The sequence below is a fragment of the Miniopterus natalensis genome, chromosome 2 (assembly GCF_054644295.1).
Source record: "Miniopterus natalensis isolate mMinNat1 chromosome 2, mMinNat1.hap1, whole genome shotgun sequence".
Taxonomy (NCBI): domain Eukaryota; kingdom Metazoa; phylum Chordata; class Mammalia; order Chiroptera; family Miniopteridae; genus Miniopterus; species Miniopterus natalensis.
This window is the reverse complement of record NC_142082.1, coordinates 171,321,969-171,345,329: the sequence shown is the minus strand read 5'-3', so window position 1 is coordinate 171,345,329 and position 23,361 is coordinate 171,321,969. Positions and strand designations below refer to the sequence as shown.

The 23,361-nt window shown below is 41.8% G+C and overlaps 1 protein-coding gene across 2 annotated transcripts; it reads left to right on the top strand.

Annotated features, from left to right (window-relative positions):
* Positions 1-2,602: 2,602 nt before the first annotated feature.
* IKBIP (IKBKB interacting protein) lies at positions 2,603-22,313 on the top strand. 2 transcript variants are annotated; one of them, XM_016223140.2, is made up of 3 exons: positions 2,603-2,862; positions 9,418-9,535; positions 13,538-16,915. In XM_016223140.2, the coding sequence occupies exons 1-3, from the start codon at positions 2,687-2,689 to the stop codon at positions 14,372-14,374; spliced, it is 1,131 nt and encodes a 376-aa protein (XP_016078626.2). In that variant the 5' UTR covers positions 2,603-2,686; the 3' UTR covers positions 14,375-16,915. The 2 variants fall into 2 exon arrangements, with proteins under 2 accessions (XP_016078626.2, XP_087670970.1); XM_087814844.1 differs by lacking the exon at positions 13,538-16,915 and adding an exon at positions 21,399-22,313 and having other exon boundaries at positions 2,638-2,862.
* The last annotated feature ends 1,048 nt before the right edge of the window (positions 22,314-23,361 follow it).

Sequence of the window (23,361 nt, the reverse complement as noted above, 5' to 3'; positions counted from 1 at the left end):
TTTAAGAATTAGGGTAAGTATATAAGATGGAATATTATACACCCATTTACAATAAAACACAGCTCCATGTACTGACATGGAAGGTTGCTAATGACTGCTCACTGAAAAAAAATTAGAAATATGACCCCACATACAACACAAAATACGTGTTGGCATCATGTGAATACAAAGAGAGGTGTTTAAAAGTTTGTTCAACAAAATGTTTGGGTTACTTCTAAGTAGCAAGACTTTGGGGGGGTTTTCTCCCATCTTTTTATTTATTTGTTTTTTTGTACTGTTCTATATTGTCTTAATTTTTCTCAATGCACATTATCACTTTTACAATAACAAACTTCCTTTTCAAATTAAGATTTTATAGACAATGATCATACTGAAGTCCTCATGTTTAAAAACTTTCTTCAACGTAAGACTAAATAGAGCACTGTTGGTATTGCATATTAGTTCTCCCTCAAGGTGTGTGTCAGCTCTACGTCTTCAACGGTAAACACATTTCGCATATGCTCACTCCACTAATGTTTCAGCAGAGCTGCTAAGGATGACAAAGCACCAGGAAATGCCTTCTTGATGTCATTTACTGGATTAAGAGACCACAAAGAAAGAATCGTATTCTTCACAGTATAATACTCTAAGTTTCTACAGACTTTCTTTCGAATACAATGCAATTTTTTCCATGGATATAAAACCCAGATCAAAATGCATGCAAGTGTTTAAAACAGTTAACAGAACTCCATCCAATGTATTACAGTGAGTGTCTAAATATGTATATTAATTTATTCATTCAATAAACATTTGAGCCTCTCCTATGTGTCAAGCCCTGTGTCTACAGAGAAGATTAAATCATATCCCTGATGGAATTCACAATCTAGTGGGAAAGAAAAATAGATAATTAGAATGTGACGTCTAAGTGCAAAATCAGAGATAAGCACAGGTAATTTAAATTGCACAGAAGAGCAAAAATCATTAGGCTTCAATAATGACTATATAATTTTAAATGGCCACCAAATGTGGCACTTGTAAACACAAGGAAGTAGAGCATTTGCCTATGCTAGTCAAGGTTCATAAAATGCCCAGGCCTAAAATGAAACTGATAAAAGTTATTATTAGAAACACAGCTATCAGATTTTTAAAATGTTAATAACGTTTTATGATCTCAACTTAAACGTAAAACATCCCTTAATTTTAAGTAATAACACTCGATTTGACAAAACAAAAAATTAGTTTTTTAAGTTATGTCCTATTGCCTAGCAAATAGACACTGACCATCTGAAACTAATTTCCAGCTTGACCTAGACGCATCAAAAATAAGTAAATTTTAAAGTGCACAGCTTGAAATATCCTGAACAAATTCTCAGTATCCCATCCTTTGTGACTTGAAATATCCTGAACAAATTCTCAGTACCCCATCTTTTGGAGCCACATCAAAATGAAAAGTCGAAAGTCTTCATAGATGTAAAATCTATTTTTCTTTCTAAAGAAGGGCCACTTCGCCCAGGAAAACCGCTAACAGCCGGCCGCTTCCTTTTCAGACGGTCCCCTTCCTAGGCGCGACGGTTGCCGTCCCGGAATTCCGAGTCCCTGACATCCACACTGAACCTCCAACACCCCGGCTCAGGGAGAAAAACGGGGCGCGAACTTACCCGAACCTTCGCACCAAGATCTCACTGGAAGGGCAGCCCCGCGGGGACAGACTTGGGAACCAAATCGGGGGGCAGGTAACCGGGACTTCCGAGAGGAAAGGCAGGACCTGACAAGCCCGGTCCTCCCAGGCGCCTCACCTGGGCTTCCGCGGTCCCGGCGCCCGGCGCCGCCAGGGGCTCCGAGCGGCGGCGGGTGGGAGTCACCTTCGCGGGCGGCCGCACGGTCCCGGGGCGCCGAGGCGAGGCGAGGCCCGGCCCCACGCCCGCCCCGTCGGCGGACCCCACCCCAGACACAAAGAAAGCAGGGCCACTCGGACCGTCTCCCCGTCCCTCAGGCGGCAGCTGCACCCTGGGCACCCGGGGCCAACCCGGACGCTGCCGCGGCTACTTCAAGTCTTCGCGGGGAGCCGACGGCCCGGGCTCCTCCCTCACCTTCGGCTCCCTCACCCCTTCTGCCCAAGAGGGAAGCATCCGCGTCCGCTGGATGCCGCCCCGTATTGGCCTTAGGACCGCGGAGCAGCCCAAAACCGCGGAGCCCGCCCACCGGGCCGCGCGCGCCCGCGCCGCACGGAGGGCGGCCGCCGCCGCGCACGCTCCCGCTCCGGCTTGTGCGCGCGCACGCACCAGGAAGCGCCCCGAGCGGCGTCCCTAACGCGGGGGCGTGGCCAAGCCCCGGGGGCGCGCCGCGTCCCGGTGAGGGGAGGACCCTGGCGGCCGCGCGCGGAACGGAGATCGCGTAGCGCTGCGCTGTCCCGCCCCGCTCCTGGCCTCCCCGCGGCCCGCCGGCGCCCGGACCTACGGTTTCCTCGGGTTTGCAGCGTGAACGCAGAAGAAGGGGGTAGTGGGGTCGCTGCCAGTCTCGGCCGGAGGAACTAGGAGACCCGAGGGGACCGCGAAGCAGCGAGGACGGCGGCAGAGGGAGGGGCTGGCTCCTGGGCGGTGCTAAGTCTGGGCGGGGGCGCGGTCCCCGCGGGGGCTTCAGGCGGCCACGTCCCGCTCCTCTGGGTGTAGGGGCCGCCCCGGGTTTGCAGTCCTCAGGGCCGCCAGACATGTCCGAGGTGAAGAACCGGAAAAAATCGGGTCCCAAGGGAGCCCCCGCGGACCCCGGGAAGCGGAGCGAGGGCGGGAAGAGCCCCGAGGCCCGGGGCGGTGGAGGCGGGGGCCGGGTGGACCCCCGCACCGGCGTGAGCCTGCTGTCGCTGGGGATGTGCCTGGGCCTGGCCTGGTAAGTGGACGCGAAGCCGCCCGGGCCCCGCGTCCGGCCTCCCGCGGGCGCTCGGCTGCTGTCGGGATCCCGCCCCGGGAACCCCCGGCTCGGCCTCCACTAATCCCCAACCCCCCGTTTTGCGGCTTCTGAGCCTCTGCCTCGACCTCCGAGAAGGGATGGCCCAGCTCCTTTTTTTCTGTCGCCCTTTTCTTGCAGCTCCCTTTAACTTGGCACTAGGATCTTGCCCCGATCGCTCCGGGGCGCTGAGGCTCCGCTTTGCGGCGGGTCAGTCGTTTCTCGGGAGAGACAGAGTCGGGCAAACTGGATTCGGCGCCCGCGGCGCGCAGGGCTGCCCGGTTCTGGGGCCCGTTCCCTCCAGCCCGCTGTGCACGCGTCCCCCACGGGCGCGCCCCACCCCGCAAATGCCTAATGGCTACGTTGGCAGCCTCAAAAGAATTCGTTATGCTCTCAAAGCAACAAACGTCAGTGATTATATTAAAGCTCGGAGGATTTCCCTTTTTGATCCGGGTGCATGCCTTATGACTTTAAAGTCTGTTCCTAAACTGCAGATTGAATTTTAGCCCTGGGAAGCTGCAAAAGCGTGGCCCTTGTGACAAGGCCGACGCCTTAAAGTAGACTTGCCCTCCATTTTTCACTTTTTTTTTTAAAGTATTTAGAAGATAGTTATTCATCTTAAAAAGTAATCGAATTCTAGAAGGGGCCCTGGACATCCTCTAGTCTAGAACACTTATGCTAGTAAATTTTAACTTATACTTTAGTGGTGACTCATCCAGAGTTGGAACTTAATAAAAGATTTGTTACAATAATGTGAAATGTTGATTATTAAATGTTCTTCTCTTCAAAAAAAAATATAGTTATTTTACTAATATGTTATTTTTGTTTATGGAATATTTTGACCTTGAACTTAAAATAATAAATGTACTGAATTAACTTTTGAAAACTGCTCTTATATGTTAAAATGCATGACCTTTAGGTATATTAAAACCCTTTTTGTATTGGGAAAGTTACTCAGTAATAGAACTTAGTTTGCTCAGAGATATTTGTTGCTTTTCCCTGTAACTTAATACAACTAATTTTACTTCCTCAGTTTATTAATTCTCATTAATTTTCCAAAGATGCATATTCATGTGAGTTATATCACAAAATGTTCAGTTTTTCAAAAATGTAATTACTGTCCTTGGAAAAAACACTAGTAGTTAATCTGTAGACATAAGAAATGTCCAAAACTGTAGAGAATTTGTATTAATAGTTTATTTGAGCCAAAACTGATGACAGTTGTTGGAAAGCCAAATCTCAAATGCTCCAGAGAATAACAGTTTTGCAGTTTCTTTTATGCATTTGAAATTAAGGAGAGAACTTAAGGAAGATTGCATAAAGGTGGGGAAAAGCAAGGTGGGGATTTGATTACAGGATAGCTAACAAGATTAATTCTCTTAACGGTGGTAACCACTCATTTGAAAGGTGTGCTAACCTAGGTACATAGAAACAATGGACAGGGTTTGCTTAAGGCAAAGATAACACTTTTACCAAGAAAGTTATATGCCTGGGTGTGACTACCCACCATGACCTGCCCAGTTAGGAATATATGATCCGATCACCCTGTGAAGTTATTTTCCACAGAACCCCTTTTTCGTCCACAAATCTATAAAGCAAAAAACTGTTGAAAAGCAGACGCTTCAGCTCAGGAATTTACTGTTAGTGCCTACAGTAAAGACACAAACAGGTTACATTCAGTAGGAAGATTTTGTTTGAACTGTGTCTTTGCAAAATGATAAAGAAATGCTCAAAGATTTTTTTCTAAAAATGGACAGAGTCTATGATTGCTATTAAAATAGTTGATTGTTAATTGCTCTTGTGAAATCTTTTGCCCCAAGAGTTGAAGTATAAATACTTCAGTCACTGTTTCTAGCAAATATATATTCGTAGTAAATTTGGGAATAAAAAATTATTCTTGGAAGACATTTGCAAGCATTTTCCCTATAAAAACATTTGATATGTCAAAATACAAGAATTATAACAAAGCCATCGAGATTTTTACCTCTAGAACACATACTTCAGCATCTAAAGGTCAGTTCATCAAATATTGAATGCTTACTATACTGACACTGTCCTGATTGTTAAAATACAACATTGAATATATGTGCCTTTCAACACATCCTATCCACCCTCTTACACTTAGATTAAATTGAGAGGGGATGTTTAAACCCTTCCAAATGCCCTAGCTGATTTGGCTCAGTGTTTAGAGCCTTGGCCTGCAGATTGAAGGGCCCAGGTTTCAGTTCGTTTCCGGCCAAGGGCACGTACCTCGGTTGCAGGCTAGATCCCCTACCCAGGTTGGGAGGCAACCAATCGATGTGTCTCTCATATCGGTGCTTCTATCTCTCTCTCCGTCCTCTCCCTGAAAAGCAATGAAAAAAATAATAAAATAAAGACATCTGTATTTCAGAGTCTTCAGGCCTTTTAAAGTCTTGGAATTCTTGTTTAGAAAGTAAATAAAGATCATGTGTAACAGATAAAGTCCTGATTTGTCAGTTTAACAATAAGATGGAGATAACAGTTGCCCAAAACTAAATGGCTTTGAGTGTTAGTTTGCATACTTCGTTTGTAAACTCTTAAGATTTTTCAAATAAGAAGATTGAAGAAATTCTGCTTTCAAAAAGTTTAAAAGTTGTGAAGTTACTAAACAAGACATAGGTGATACTTTACAAGCTTATTTAACTACATAAAAAGCAGAAAAGTTCCATTGTGAAAAATATGTTTCTTCTGGAAATTTCAACAGATTTCTAAATTGCCTTTATAAAAGTTTTCCATCACATTTGTGATAATTATGTATAAGAAGTCAGAAGCTCTTTAAACCATCAGATAGTTTTTTTCTCTTTATCATCTAACGCTATAAATCATTTATGCAGCCAAATAATTGCCAACCCAATTTTTCAGCTTTTTGTTGTTAATGGAGTTTTATCTAAAAGTTATTCTTTAAATGACCTCTTTAAAAAAAAAAAAAATCCTCACCAGAGGATATGTTTATTGACTTTTGAGAGAGAAGAAAGGAGAGAGAGAAAGAGAGAGAAACATCGATCGGTTGCCTCCCATACATGCCCCAACTGGGGATGGAACCCACAACCTTAGGTATATGCCCAGACCAGGAATCAAACCCACAACATTTAGCTGTATGGGATGATGTTCCAACCATCTGAGCCACACCAGCCAGGGCTAAATGTCCTGCTTTTTAAAAACGGAATATAGTCAATGTTTTTCTGAACATTCAGTATTATATTAAAAATGAAGCTGTAGTATGAAACAGGGCTAAGGGGCTACCTGACTCTAGCAGTGGCCCTGGAACTTCCTTTCTTGCCGAAGGTCCATAATAACAGCTGCCTTTGGTTATTTGCCTCTTTCTCATTAAGCTGAAACAGAGCCAATGAAACTCCTATAATAGTCCTCAGTCAGCTGTCTGCCACCGTGGAAGATTCCTGAAGGAGCTATGCAGAGTCAAACACTCCAAGGAGATGCACAGTTTAATACTACAGGGCCCTGAGTCTGTATGAGGCCTCTATAGACCGCAATGGGTTATGGAATCTGAAAGTTTCCTTTTGTAAACTTGGTAGCCAGTTAACCTGGGTCCTTCAAGACCATGACCTATATGATAATAAGGGGCCCCAAAACAGGATAAGAGAGTGATTCTCTTTCCTGTTAGCAGTCTCATCCACTCAATGCAGCCTTTATTTGCTGTAAACCCAACCCTGGTTTCAGAGGGGGACTGGCCTGGGGTTCTATCGACCACGACAGGTTTGGCAGAAGTGTGGAGAAGCCGCTGCACAAAGCAGCCGGGAAGCGAAGGCAAGGGTACTTACAGAGAACAGCTGAGGTGTTACGCTCTAGGCGCTGTCTGGGAGCGTTGTAAATGCTAACCTGTTTAACCTCTGCAACAACCCTATGAACTCAGTAGTAGTAACCCCTCTTCACAGATGAGAAACTAGCAGAGGTAAGTTAAATAACTTGCCTAACTCAGAGGGAAGGCCGGGGTGGGGGAGTGGGTGGAGAGAGATTAATCAGAGAACTTATACTCCTATATGCATAACCCGTGGACACAGACCATAGTGTGGAGAAGGCCTGGGAGGGGGGTGCATGTGGGGTGGGGATCAGTGGGGGAGAAAAAAGGGACATCTGTAATACTTTCAACAATAAAGATAAGTTTTAAAACTTAAAGATAAATAACTTGCCCAAGGTGGTTATACAGCTAGTAAAAGGCAGAGCCAAAGTTGCCCAGCTCCACACTCACCCAGCATGATATGCTGCCTCCCCTTTGATACTAATCCAAAAAGAGGCAAGGCCCTAGAAATAGAAGTCCTTGCTCCAGAACTATTTATAGTTTTCTTTCTTCAGCCACAAGCTGTAGCCCTTAGCAGACCCTAATTGTTTGTCTCATCTAAACTAGGGAAGATGAGCGTGAAAAGGCCTTGATCTGCTCCTGTTAAAATATGCCTCCAACACACAAAAAGGAAGCAAAGCATCTTGGGGGCTAATCTGAACGCCTGTTTTAAAAATTCGTGCTTCAGAATCAAAGCCACCTTCTCTCAGCATACATTTTTGGCTCTAGAAGATCTTCTTCCTTAATGTTAAAGAGTTAATATTGACAAAGCCCTTAAAATAGTGTCAGCACATCTAAGGGAAAAATACTCCAGCATACAAACACTTTTCATTTCTTCATTACTAGCAGTAAGTCAACTTTATGATTGTTTTTTCTTATATATGCTACTCATATGTAGCAATGGTGAGTCTTAAATTTTATTTTTTTTTAAGCTAACCATGAAAAAAAACCTACAAATTACCATCAGAGGTGATTTTCCACTAACATTACACAGTCTTTGTCAAGCTTTTGCTTGGTTTTAAAGAGAAGTGCAGAGAGAAACAACGTTAAAAATACTTAATAAAATGGAAAGTCCTAATGTGTTACTGTAGTGGATCAACCTTCACAAAAAGTCTTTTTTATCATAATGATTTTATTCTGAATATACACAGTGATGTATGGGATAAACCTATAAGGTAACACTGTAGAGTACCAAATGATAAAACTAGCCCCTGAAATTAGACTTATTTCTTTAGAATGGTCTCTATTCTAGGTCTCTGTCTGCTGATCTCAGATAAGCCTATACTCTGAAAAGAACCTCTAAAAAGCCAAGAATGAATCAACCAGTCAAAAGAGAATTAAGTCTACATATCCATCTTTGAAAATTAGGATAATGGTGCTTTCTAATAACCAGAAGTTTTTTTTAAAAGTTCATATTAGCACACAGGAGAAAATCTGTATAAATTACGTAGCCTGGACTTCATTTGGTGTTATAGGATAGACAGGAGCCATCACTAAAAGAAATTTATTTCATCTGACATTGTAAACCTTTGTTTAAAAAGCAAAATATCTGTTTTAGCTTTGAACAGTTTTATAGAAACAGCGTAATGACGACATTTATGAGTTTGAAACACCACCACCTTTGCCATGATGCACAAAGCTCATAAGTCTTTCACCCCTGCATTGAATTTGGGGATCTTTAAATGTCTTTGGAAGTCAGTTTCACAAAACAGTATCAGTATGTGGGTTTTACTTTGTTGAGCACTCAGATAAACCTGAGGAGCCTTTAAATTTTATAATATCCAAGTCAAATCCCTAACCAATTAAATCAATTTCTGTGGGGGCACCCAGATATAAACTTTTTTTAAACTGCCAGGTGACTCCAATATACAGGGAAGATTTTGAACCACTGGTCTGTGTACTCGATTTAGACCCTGGCTTCACAGGCCCTGCTCCACTGCTTTTTGATGACTCAGATACACGAAGAATTTCAACTGCTGCTCTTTCTGATTCCAAAAAATTGAGTCAAAGTAGATGAAGAAATTCAAAGCATTTCTTTCGTGCTTGCACATTTCAAGTTCTGAACACACAACAGTCCATTCATTGTTTTTAAGACTGGGATAACTGTTATGCTTCTACCCTGTACTATCTACCAGATGAAGAACATACTCCAATTTTAGAAGGATATCTAAAGTACACCTATATGACTTGTATTTTTTACTATAAACAATTGTACATATTGTACACCTTGCACTGCATATGTGTTCTGTTATCACTTTGACAGTGACTCCTGTTTTCATCAGTTTTGAGTCTGGTTATTTTGCAACTTTTAACCACCATCACGGCCTCTTCCACTCCACTGTAAAATAGTAGAGATCACATATTTTTTCCTAAATAATTCATTATTTCTTTCTCCAAAATATTTTTTCTGCATACCTCTATGCAGCTCATACTGACTGAGCTGTGAACTTTAACAGGGGCAGAGTTTCACTCATCTTTGCATGAGTAGTAAGTTCCGTTAAATCACTACCTACCACATAGCAGGCTCTCTAAATGTTTACTGATATAAACTAATAAAAGCTGCCACTACCCATACCAGAATTTATGTTGTCCTTACCAGAAGTGGATATAAAATAGTCCTTTAAAATTCAGACTAAAATAGATATGAATTAGGTGGTAGTGATTTTTTTTTTCTTTTCCAGGTTTGTATTTCAGCAGTCGGAGAAGTTTGCAAAGGTAGAAAACCAATACCAGTTACTGAAAAAAGAAACGAACGAATTCCAACAGCTTCAAAGTAAAATCAGTTTAATTTCAGAAAAGGTAATTATTGGCTCATTTGGGAAGATTTTCCCATTTTTCTTCCTCACTATCACCATTCTATCCCAGTTCACAAGTTCTTTTTTTTCCTACTTATTAGTTAATCCTATTTTAACTCTCACAGGTCTTCCTACCTCTTTACATTCTCCCTTCAATCCAATTTAGACAAGTTATATTTTGAAATGACAGGGATTTTTTTAAACATAACTAGTGTTATTGTTTGAAAAGACCAATATGCTTATATTGAGGTGATCTTAATTTTCTATTTAAATATCAGATGTCTAGAGCACTGAAAATATGATTGTTAGAATAGGAAAAATGTTTGTTGGACAAAGATTCATCAGTGGTTTTTTCTTTACTTTCCACCGGTAAGCATATATACATGTGCATATAAGACCTACTAACCTAAAAATAAAGAGACTTTGTAGCTGAATGAAAATTAAAATCCATGTCTTTGTTGCGTTCCTTCAAGCTGCAAATGCAGATGCATTATTTCTGTGATTCTTAGAAACAGGAGACGGATTTAAAAAAATGTACCACACTCTCAGGAGAGGGTCTGCTGTAATCAGTAAGGCATCCGTGGGCCTTGCCTGGCCACTCGGGACCAAGGTATCCCTGGGAAACATGTCTTGTTTGTTCATTTATTCATTCACTAACTCTTTACTCATGTCAGAAGGTAGACAGGACTTGTGCTTGGCTCCAGGGTGAGCAAGGATGTTATAAAAATAAAGGGAAAAGAAATAGAGGGTCTAAGTGCCTGCAGCCTCATGCGCTGGATGAGCATATATTCCTTCAGGAGATAAAAGCCATGGGTGAAAATTATGCATCCCTTCGGACATGCAAGGGAGTGAATGTGAACTTAGGGGCCTCTGGGGAGGAGCTGCAAGAATTGGTATTTTGACGTAGGGCTCAAGTTGGAATCTGGTTATACTTGGGGGCACTCTCATCAGGGGGAACATAATAAAAAAAAAAATTTTCCTCAAGTTGGAATCTGGTTATACTTGTTGGGGGACACTCATCAGAGGGAGCATAATAAAAAAAAAATTTTCCTCAAGTTGGAATCTGGTTATACTTGTTGGGGGGCACTCATCAGAGGGAGCATAATAAAAAAAAATTTTTCCAGGAGACAGACAAACTTTGTGTGCTTAAAAGCTATTGTAAAACAATTTTTGAAGGAAGATTTCCTTTTTCAATGAAAAATTTGGTAGCAATTAAAATACTTTTTAAAGCCGATTTTTTAAAATATTATCATAGGATCCAGGAAGTATTCAGTCTTTGTATAGCTCTTTCCCACCCAGTCTGCCTTAGGAGTAGTTTAGCAGTAGCTGCCTTTTCACAGCGCTGACCCCAATGGCCAGCATAATGCAGTGGGCTCCTGTCATAACTGTGTCACCTTGGGGAAAAATCACTTTCACTTTTCTTGGCCTCCATTTCCTCACTTATTAAATGAGAATAACAAGATTTTTATAAGGATCAGATGAGATACAATATATATGTAAACTCTGAAAACTTTCAAGCAGTAATAAATTTAAGGTATTGGCTCTTTTTTAAAAAACATGAAAAAGTACTGGAATATACTGGCAGCCCATAAATGATGGCTATCGTGGTAATACTGGTCACTGTATATGTATTTGCAGATTAAATCTTGAGACCTTATTATCTTATGAAGTTTATCTTTTCAGCCTGTGGGGGTATTGGGATATAGTGCCTCGGGGTATAGTGATTGATGAACAGCCCAAACGGCGCGGGTGAAGATAAGCTTGCCTCCTGGGAATGCTGCTAACAAGACAACTAAACCTAGCAGTGTTACCAGTGTACAGGTATTTCTCAGAATTGGTTTTTAAAGGAACTTGTATTATGGCTACACGTGTGCACTGAAAATAATCTGTAAGCAAGGTTTCAGAGTGCTCTTACTGTATTGTTCAGTACGGCTGCTCATGGCTCCCAGCTGTCACCGGGAACTGCTTCAGGTATGATGGGGGTGGCCCCAGGAGGTTCATGGCCATTCTTCTTCCTAAACTTCAACAAACATGTTCTTTATGCCTGGAGATACATACGGGGACTACAACAATGTGTAAGACATGCTCTCGTCCCCGAAGGAATTTAGAAGCTCTCCTGTCTTCACCTGGCTCACTCATCAGTCTGTTAAAGGGTCAGGTTTCCGAGGCACTTCTAAGCCTTTCTTCATTGACATCCAGGCTTCTGACCTCTCCTTAAACATCCATTCTCCTGTGCTAATTCTGTCATGACACGAATTATAATCTGTTGTGATTTTGTTGTTGTTAATTTGTCACCTTTACTGATCCTTAGGACAAACAAGGTCTTTTTTCTCTATATCATATTGCCTAACAACGGAACAGAGGACACTTGATAAATCTTTTTGGAACTCTAGAATCTATGATCCAAAACACCATCTCCCCTACCAAATTGTAGAGCCAGGGTCTATTGCTGTATCTATATTTTTATATCCAGTTTCTAGCACAGGCCTGGCACACAGTGAACACTCAGAGTTCTTGAATTATATGTGCTAAGTGCCATATAGGTGGAACATACATTATACAGTGCTTGCTGCAGGAGCTCAGGCTGTCGGGCTAGGGCCACCGGAAAATGCTGCGCTGATGAGCTGAGATCTGGTCTGAGCCTCGAAGGAAGGACAGAACATAGCTAGGCAAAGAGGAGGGAAGCCGGGCATAGAGAGAGGTTATGGAATTTGGAACTTGATCCTAGAAATATTTGGAAACATCCTGGGTTTTGTTATACCGTGATGTGCATAGCAGTTTCTAAAAGCTTAATCTGGCTGTAGTGTGTAGGATGATTTAGGGAGGAAGTAACTAGAAGCAGATACTACATACTGCTTCTAGAATATTCTCGATCATCAGAGTCTCGTGTGGGTGCCCCCTATAAGTGCTGCCACAGTCTTCCCGTATAGACTTAGCTTCCACCCCAGTTAAACTAAGCTGCTTAAGGGCAGAGTGGTGTCTTGTACAGTATTAAGTCTTCAACACAAGGCTGCACACATTTGATAAGTTAATGCCCATTTCTAGGTCTTTCTGTATCTCTAAGGCTGTTATCCATGTGAGTGTAGACAAAGAGAGGTCCACAGCCTGGCCCATCTGTGTTCCGGGCACATATTAGGACATGCCAGGAGATTACCATAATTTACAGGTACTTAGGACACTCTGCCAGTATGGTTCTGATATACTTGGTATTTCATGTAAGTTGTCTCACTAAACTGTTTTGTTTTTTCACTTTGCCTTTGTGATATCTGTAAGATCTGCTTCTGGTACCTTCTCCACAGAACATAGCTAAGCAAAGAGGAGGGAAGCCAAGCATAGAGAGAGGTTATGGAATATGTTTTTTTCCCCAGGGAGAAACTCTTCCAGAGTCATTGAATTTAGAAAAGTTAACAAATTTTATAGCTGATTTACAGTTTCTAAAAATGTCAAATAACCATAAAAATAACAACTGAGTTGCTTTCCATTGGGGTAAGAAAAGAAAGAAATGTGATAGACTTCAGTCTCCTCAGCACTGTTCCTCACTTGAATATCCCTCCATAATAATCTGCAAATATTTAGGATTATAAATTCAGGTGTATATTTTTCCGCCATAGTGCTAATGTATTAAATTTGTTTTAAATATGTTAAAACAGCTTGGCTGGGCGTGGCTCAGCGGTTGAGCGCCGACCTAGGATCCAGGCGATCGGGGTTCGAATTCCTAGTCAGGGCACATGCCCGGGTTGTGGGCTTGATCAATGACTCTCATCATTGATGTTTCTCTCTCTCTCTCTCCTTTCCTCTCTCTGAAATCAATAAAGATATATTGAAATATACATATATATGTTAAAACAGCGTTCAAGTAATAAATGTTTTTGCCAGTATGGTTCTGATATACTTGGTATTTTGGACATCTTCGGAATTTGAACGTGGCACGTGATGATGAAAGTGTGTTTCCCTCCTATAAACGTTATTAAGCAGCCTCGGGAATTGTTTTGTGTCGCAAATGCAGCTTGAGTCTACTGAGCGTGTCCTGCAGGAAGCGGCATCATCCGTGGCTTTGGTGACCCAGTTTGAGCAGGAAGTATCCAGCCTCCAGCGTATCACGCGTGCCATTCAGCATAGTGAAGAGGTGCTCAGGCACAAGATGCAGAGCCTTAATGACACATTCCGGAATGTCACCAACATCTGGCAGAGGAGCCTGGAAGACATGAACGCTCGGACAGACCTTCTCAAATCGGAATCAAAGCACATGCATTCCCAAGTGACTGTCCAAATTAACTCCGCCGAGCAAGGGGTCAGATGGCTCACGGAAAGGCTCAGAGACCTGGAAGACAGCACGCTCCGGAACATCCGGACGGTGAGGGCACAGGAGGAGGAGGACCTGCGGCGCCTGGAGGAGCAGCTGCGCGCCGAGGCCGGCGCGGTGGCGGCGCTGCGGGAGGAGCAGCGCGCGCTGGGCGCGGGCGGCGCGCACCTGGCCCAGCGGCTCGCCAGCTGCGGGCCCCGGGCGGCCGCGTGCGCCGCGCACCTGCCGGCCATCCAGGGCGCGCTGCGCGCCGTGCTCAGGGTGTCGCGGGACCTGCTGGGCACCGAGAGGAAGGTGGAAGCGCTCACGCTGCAGGTGTTCAACGCGGAGGAGGACATGCTGAGGGCGGTGGCCGAGCTCATGCGGCTGCGGGAGGCGCTCGAAGGCCTGCACTACGACAACAGCATATTGAAAATGCAGAACGAGCTGCGCGCTCTGAAGGGAAAGGTTCACGACTTCGTAGCGTATTCGAGTGCAAGAGAAAAGGGGGCCCTGAAAGAACGGGCTCTAGAAAAGGAAGGAATCGACAGCGACTTTTAAATGCTCCGCGTTTATTCTGAGGAACCTTATTACACGTCCCTGGGGGAGTTCCGTGCCTCTGTTACTTTGATGTCTCCAAGTGAGATGTCCACATACATGTATTATCCAGACAAAGTTTATCTCTTTAAGCAATACCACTCATTTCATTTCAGCCACTTTAAATAGAAATATTTCTAAAATATGTATCCCTACCTTTTAAAAAGCAACGTACTTAATGTTTTAAATGTTTTTCTAATAATCAATGGTCATTATTGTGAATTTCACCTATGGAGCCCAAATATATTAATGCCTCTAGGAGCTCACGAGGAGTGTTTACCTCCTCACTAAATGACCCCAGTTTGCTGGTTTTCAAACCGTATGTCTGCGTCTTATACCTTCCCTGTGGCCAGAAAGGTGACCCATTGACCCACCGTGGGGTCAGTTGGTGAAATGCCAGCTTCGGCCAGATCTTCATTTCCTTTATAAACTTACTACAGGCTAAGAATCCAGACCACGGAGTTCATAGGAATTTTCTCTAAAATAAAAGATAACCACCCTGAGGCCCCGAGGGCAAGCCTGGGGTACTTTGCTATGAATTAATTTGCACTTTTTGAAAACTATGGAGCCTTGGAAACTTTTTTACTTTTTGTTAAGGCTCTAAACTGTGTTACAGATACTTTTAAGAATTTTTAACTAAAAGTAAATAGAGTGGGGCAAAAGTAGATTTACAGTTGTGAGTAAGCAAAACAGTTTATTCTTGTGCTATTATTTATTAATTGTATTATTTTCCATATGAATAACTGTAAACCTACTTTTGCCCCACTCTATATGGTCTTTTTTTTTTTTTTTTGAAGACTTTTCCTATGAATTAAGTATGTATGCTTTGAAGTACGGACCTTTGGAATGTCTCTGTATAGCTGGGCTTTATAAAAAAAAAAAAAAGGTTCTGACTGTTGCAGACTCCTGAGTTTGCTAGATACAGGATCTCTAGATAAATTATTCCACTTGCAGTGAACATACAGCAATAAGCCTGTAGCCATTTTAAAGAGGAAAGAGCAGCAGAATGAGACATGATGAGAGCCAGCCTGCCACCTCCTAACTCTCCGGCCTCACCTCTTTCCACTCCTTCCCTCACTCCCTGCTCACACCCTGACACTGGTTTTCTGCCTGGAATGCTCCCTCCCCTCCTTGAGGGTCTTTCTCAAGTGTTACCTTCCCTTAACCCTCCACCCCCCCCCCATGTAAAACTGTAAACTTCCAGCTCCCTACCCCCGTAACAAACTTTCTATGTAACTTCTTTTATTAACTATTATCCCCAATATAAGTGCTAGGAATGCAAGGATGTATCTGTTCTGTTCACTGCTACGTCCCAAGGACCAGAACGGTGCAAGTTACCTGACGAGAGTTGAGTAAATATTGGTGAATGCATGAAAGTGCCATTCACTTAAGAGATGTTTGTTGGGCAGCTGGCCTGTCCCAACTTTGTTAAAGTCAATCAAGTAGGACACTGTCCCCACCTTGAATGCACCAGACAGAGAACTGCACCACAAACAAAAAGGTGCAACACAGGGCTGCAAACTAAGGCCACAGGCAAGCCTGCCAAATGCTCAGAGGACGAGGCCCCAGCTTCGCCTTTCTGGGGTCCGGTCCAGCTTCCCCCCATCACGTAGTTCTCCAGGCATCTCCTCGATTCCTGAGAGGAGCAAGGGCCCGCTCGCCTTCCCCAAGCCTGAGAGGTTCCTCACTCATCCAGAGGTGCAACTTACGGCTTCTTCACGCAGGCACAGGATTTAATGAAACACATTTAAAAGGCCCGCTCTTCAGGCTCCACACTCTCTCCTTTGCCCCAGGGCCTCTCCCCACAGCAGGCCGGGTACACAGAAAATTAAAATTAAAAAAGAGAAATGATGACAATTAGGGTAATTAAAAGTACATCATTATTTTAAAGAGTCCCCAAGCTAATTACCCAACCAGATTTGTTTCGCATAGTGATTTTATTTTACTCAGAATTATATAATGAAGTCACAGGAATAAGACATGGACATGCTGAGATGTGATTAAGCAGAGATCTGGCTGCATTTTTCCGTTAGCGATAATCAGAAATGTGCAGGGTTGGGGGAACACATGAGATTCTTATTGGTAAAGTGATGTGTCACGAGTGTCCAAACACAGTGTGGAAAACGGAGTCAGCGCACATGGCGGCACTGTCCCTGTTTATTCCTGCCGGTGGCCACCTGTAGTCCCCGCTTCGTAAGGCAATCTCAACGCAGTGAAGACGGAGAACTTGGAAGCAGTCTGTTACAAACGGGAGTTGAGGTCGGGTAGTTTTACTATGTACATTTGCACATTTGGGGGAAAATCCCAAACAAGTTCTGTGCTCCATGGGGGACAGCCATGGAGCATAAAAATGGAAGAGTGCTACAATGAAAAGGCAGAGCATTAATTTCTGGACTCCTGACATTAAACTTCTCGATCCTGAATGTCTAAGTTCTTGTCTGTGCACTGACAAAGTTGTATTTGTTTGCTTTTATTTTTGTACTAATAAAATAGATTATAAAGTTAGCTGGATCTTTGTTGTTTCAGCCTCCATCCTGTCAGAGAGACATGCTCTCTTGTATTCGGCACTTCTATTTATTTATTCTTTCGGCCCATCGCCTTGTTTGATTCAGCATCAGCGTTATTATTAACCTGTGTATATCATAGTAACAGTTACAGAAAATGTGCTCCTTAGTCTGTAGCAACAGTTCCAAGGGCAACAAAGACTGCCCTTCGACAAGGATTTCAGGAGAAAACTGTTGTGTGTGTACACATGTATACTCGGAGTTTCCCTATTTAAAGTGTTCTTAAAGAGTTTTAGATGTACCTACTTTGTCTTCTTCTGTTTTGTTTTTTTAATCTTCACTTGAGGATATGTTTATTGAGAGAGGAAGGGAGGGAGAGAAGGAGAGAGGGAGAAAAATGGATGTGACAGAGAAACATTGATCGGTTGCCTCCCATACGTGCCCTGCTAAGGGATCAAACCTGCAGCCTGGCTATGTGTCCCTACCTGGAATCGAACCCGTAACCTTCGGGTGCAGAGGACAAGGCTTCAGCCAACTGAGCCACCAGGCCAGAGCTCCTCTGTTTCCTAAACTAACTTATTTAACACAAATGCTTGAAATTTCAAAAACTCCCCTGTATATCAAATATTAAATTACATTAGTTGGTCTTTCCTTTAAGGAAGATTACCATACTCTGAGACACACTTTTGTGTCTTTGTATTAGTAAATTTTATATCAGTTGATTTCTGATAGAGAATACTAGATTCATTTTTTAAAAAACATTAAGCACATATAAATCACTTTTACAAAACAAACACCTAATTTTTTTAACCCCTTGATGTAAAGTTTCAAAGTATATTTATGTTAATATTTCCTTAAATTTTGATTAGAAGCTGTTTTTTTCTATTGCATTTATTGGGGTGACATTGGTTAATAAATTACATAGGTTTCAGGTGCGCAATTCTATAAGACATCATCTGTATATTGTATTGTGTGTTCACCACCCAAGTCAAGTCTCCTTCCATCACCATGTATCCCCCGTTTACCCTCTTTACCTCGCCCACCCCCTTTCCCTCTGGCAATCACCATCCTGTTGTCTGTGTCTATGGGGGTTTCGGGTTGTTGTTTTTTGTTTTGTTTTGTTTTTTGCTTAATCCCTTCATCTATTTCACCAAGCTCCCCCAACCTCCTCCTCTGACAGCTGTGAGTCTGTTCTCTGTATCTATGAGTCTGTTTCTATTTTGTTTGTTAGTTTATTTTGCTCATTAGAATTCTCACCACAGCTTTGCTAGCGATGAGACTCATTTTACAAATGAGGAAATTGAGGTTCGGCAGGATCAGGAGTCTTGCAATCAAGCTGCTGGGTCTGTCCAGCTGCAGAGGCCACTGACCTCACACTGTATTCAATGCAGCCCGCTGCTGGTCAACCAGGGAGAAGACATCACAAGGAGCCTATCAGGAGAGCTACCTTGAGGATTCAAAAAGCTGTAATTCAGCCCAATTTGGTGGTAGCCCAATGACAACGGCCATGTGGCCATTAAACTAGACTGTGAGTCACTCAAAAGTTGTCACCGTGACCTAAATTTTGGACCTTGGGCATAAGAAGGACTTAATCAGTGTGTAGGGAAGACTGGGGAAGCAGTGGTGGGGAAAGAACCTTAGATGGGAATCTTCTGACCTAGGCTTTGCCTCAGGCACTTGATTTTGAGGCTGTTTTTAATTTGTAAAGTGAGAAATTGTACCAAATAATGTGAGATTCCTTCCAGCTTAAAGTGGTTTTAAATATTAGAGATCATTACAATTTCCAGGTCATTTAGTGCAGTTCAAAGGTCCTTTAGTAAAGTTTTTGGAAAGGCAATTGGACCCAGAAATCATTCCCTGGAACCATGTTGCTATGTTTGTAGATCTAGACAATATTTATCATTAAAGGACACTCTAGCTTAGTACTTTGCATATATATATATATGTATGAACTTGGTAAATATTCAAATTACTGGCTGAATCTTTTGAGCTACTGATAGACTCTCCATGTCTTCTCTCCATCTTAGCCAAGTAGCTTAAGCAAGCCATAAGTAATTTTAAAAAATAATTCCATAAAACAATTACTGACCATTGCTACACTGTATTGAGTTTATATTTTAGTAAAGATCATTGAAAGTTCTTGATAAACTGCTTTTGTAACTACCAAGTAAAACAAAAGGGCTTACTGCCGGCTTCTTAATGATCTGATCTTTTAAGAATAAACTTAGCTCTTTCTGAGGTGTCTTAATTATTTAATGTCATTAAGCAACATTTGCAGACTAGATACATTAATAAATGATAACCTAGTAATGAAATAGATGAAAGTAAGCCATCTCTTTTCGCCCTTGGGAATTTCTTTTTCAGCAAATACACTTTATTGCAAAACTTTTCCCTTAAAAATAAAACGTGGTTTTGCAATTGCCACTTGATTTCCTTCCTAGTTGTGGCTGTTTCTAGTCCCATCTCACAGTAACATTTTCACAATCTTAACTTCTCTATCAATAAAAAAAAAATGGGGGCCACCTCCCCCAGCAATAATTAATGTAGCATAAACCTTTTGAGGAGAAAAATTCTAAAATATATTTTGAAACTAAACATATATGATGATGGGGCAAGGAAGTTGCTGCTTTGAATGAACTGTTCTACTGCCCCATTTCAGCTTGTTGCTTCTTTGCAACTACATAGCTGCTCCTTCTTAAAGCTGCCATAAAAATAATATTCCAGGTATATTACACTTTTATTTGCATAAATAAAACTAAGCTATTGTTACCAAAATAACCTCTAAAGCTTAGCTGAGTAAACCAGGCAAATGCAATTTAAGAGAGCTGATTCAGCCCTGGCCGGTTAGGCTCAGTGGTTAGAGCGGCAGCCTAAGGACTGAAGGGTCCCGGGTTCGATTCCAGCCAAGGGCACAGACCTCAGTTGCAGGCTCATCCCAGGCCCTGTCAGGTATGTGCAGGAGGCAGCCGATCGATGTGCCTCTTTCACATCGATGTTTCTCCCTCTCCCTCTCTCCCTCTCTCCCTTCCACTCTCTCTGAAGAGCAATGGGAAAAATATCCTCGGGTGAAGATTTAAAAAAAGGTGATTCATAAAGTCATTGAAGAAATGCACAATTATTTGGGGGGAAAACTTGATGCCTTTAAACAACATATCTTATTTTGTAAAAATGTTTTTCAGCCTGCATATTTGCTTCCTATTGTGTTTTTTTCTGAATTAAAAAAAAATCCATTTATTGGCATTTTCTTTCCCAACTAAACTACAAACTCCCTGAAAGCAGAGACTGCTCTTGATCATACCGGCACAATAAATGTTGAATCAAACTGGTTTTGATTACTGGGAGAAAGCTATACACAATTTCCACTTTAAAACAATGCTCTCCTAAAAAATGAGCTGGAAGTTAAATGTGCAAAAGCCAAACAATTGGCTCCCACATTATAAGTGGGGTTCCCTTTTTCAGTGCAATCACAGTGTATATCTGTCTTCGGACACAGGCTTTCCCAATATATTTTACATTTGTTCTGTAATTTTTTTTCTTCATAGTTGAACACACAGTTCACAGGCTTAAGTTAATCTGATTAAAGCTTAATAGTATCACCTGAAGATTCCTATCTTTGTGGGATTTTTTTAATTGAATATATATTTGACATATAACATTGCATAAATTTAAGTTATACAACATGTTACTTTGATAAATTTATATATTCAGCCATGGAAAGGAGTATATCCTGCCATTTGTGACAACATGGATGAATCTTGAGTACTTTGGTTTAAATTTGTTTTAATTTTCAATTTTGTATCATTTATGAGAACCCATCTTATCACTATTATTAGCACTTTCATTTCCCCCTTCCCCTCTTAATTTTATTAACTGATGACACAATGCAATAAAATGTAAAGTATTCAAAATGCAATAGAACAATTTAACTTTCCCAATACCTGTACATAAACACACTCACATGCATGCACACCACCACCAACAACAAAAACAACAACTTGAAATGTTGCCAGGCACTTCTATGTCTCAGATCGTTCATCAGATAATGTGCCCAAGTTAAACCAAAAAGGCAATTCAGAGATGTCAGTATACAGTGGATGGTGGGGAAGGGCGATGGCATTGAAGCTTACAAGAGCTGAGAACCACTGGTATTTGGAATCACGGCATTTTAGAACCTTGGAGAGTTCTTTGTTTATGTGTTGTTTTGCTTTTTACATGTCTGTCTTCTCTACTAAACCAATAAACTGAGTTGAGGCCACAGAGGACTGATAGTACAAAAATAATAACTGAAAAATGCCATTTCCAGTAATATTTTATATTTCCTTAATGTTTTCCTTCTTATGCATTAGTAATATACTTAATGAGTCTTTTACCCAGTGCTTTCCAGAGGAGCCCTGAAGTTACAGTTAAAACTAACATAAAATTTAAGTTGAATTTTAAATGTTAAGCTCTTAATTTAATTATTGTGATATTATATTTTCTTATAGTATCAGAAGTCTGAAGCTATCATGGAACAATTGAAGTCTTTTCAAATAATTGCTCGTCTAAAGCGTCTACAGGAGGAAATTTATGAGTTGAAAACTTGGTCCAACAGGATAACTGAAAAACAGGATGTATTGAACAACAATCTGACAACTCTTTCGCAAGATGTTACAAAAGTAGACCAAAGCACAACTTCCACTGCAAAAGATGTTGGTCTCAAGATTGCAAGTATAAAAACAGATATACGACGTATCTCTGGTTTAGTAACTGATACAAAATCATTGACAGATTCTGTGCAAGAACTGGAAAATAAAGTAGAAAAGGCAGAAAAAAATACAGTAAAAAACATAGGTGATCTTCTTTCAAGCAGCATTGACCGAACAGCAACGCTCCGAAAGACAGCATCTGAAGATGCACAGAGAATTAACTCTGTTAAGAAGATGCTTTCGGAGCTCAAGAGTGATTTCAGCAAGCACACAGATAGGTTGTTAAGCTTAGAAAGTGACAGAGCTAAAGTTCTGAAGACAGTGACTTTTGCAAATGATCTAAAGCCAAAGGTGTATAATCTAAAGAAGGACTTTTCCCATTTGGAACCATTGATAAATGATTTAACGCTACGCATTGGGAGATTGGTTACTGACTTACTACAAAGAGAGAAAGAAATTGCTTTCTTAAATGAAAAAATATCTAATTTAACAATAGTCCAAGCTGAGATTAAGGATATAAAAGATGAAATAACACACATTTCAGGCACTGATTAGTTTGAAATTATTTAGATTAGGTGGAAGCAACTTGTTTTTTAAATGGGACCTCTGTCATGTTATGAAAAGACTGACAAGTTAGAAATAATGAAATTCCGAAGTAAATACCATTTTGTACATGATTCTATTTTGTACAGTAAAAATGAAATTTTTAAAAGGGTTGTGCACTTGATTTTTCAAATTAAGTATGCTAAAAATATAGTTGAAACTTTCTTTAGCAAGAACCTTATGCGTCCCCTTGATTCTCACACACACACACACACACACTGGGACAAGTGGGGAGAGCAGGGTCTGCAGTCTAGCGCTGGGAAATCTAGGTGGGGCAGGATCTGAACCCCCCACTTGTGCTCGCTGACTGCCAGGGAGCATAGAATGTGGGCTTGGGGTTGTGGCATTCATTATTCAGGATCAGGGCTGTGGCTTTCATTATTCGCTTAGAGGAAGAGGTATTTTTGTCCATGGTTGTTTTATTTGTTTGAACACATTTATGGGGTGCTTAATGTGTGCCAAGCACATGTGTAGGTGCTTCGGGGGAATGCATAGCTGGCTAACAAGTACCCCCTGATCTTACAGAACTTAAGAGTTGGCTACTAGGGGGTTTAATCAGGGCTCTGGTTGTAAGAAACAGTAACCCAAGTCATCTCATGGGGCAGGGGGGAGGGTTTATTAATCTGTGAGTATCTCAAGGAAAGAATTGTGGTATATAACCAGTGCTCATGGGACCTGGGACCACAAGGCCAGTACCAGTAGAGACAGAGCTCTCTTTCCCCTTTGAAGGGACGAAGCATCGACCTCTAGACCTAGGCACTTGTTAGAAACGCAGAATCTCAGGCTCCCCCTCAGAGCTGCTGAATTAGAATCTGTATTTGTAACAAAATCCTGAGGAAATTCATGTGGACATTGAAGACTGAGAAGGCTTTTGCTGTAAGAGAAACTTGCGGGAGGCTGACCTGACCAGAGGCTGGGATGCCTCTGATGAAGTTTATCCCGCATCTCCACACTTCTTCAAGAACCTGTCTTTACTCAGTCAACACTATTCTTTTTTTATTATTTGTTTTTATTGATTTAAGAGAGAGGGAGGGAGGGGGAGGGGAGGGAGAGGGAGAGGGAGAGGGAGAGGGAGAGGGAGAGGGAGAGGGAGAAAAACATTTATGAGAAACATTGATCGGCTACCTCCTGCACACCCCCTACTGGGGATTGAGGCTGC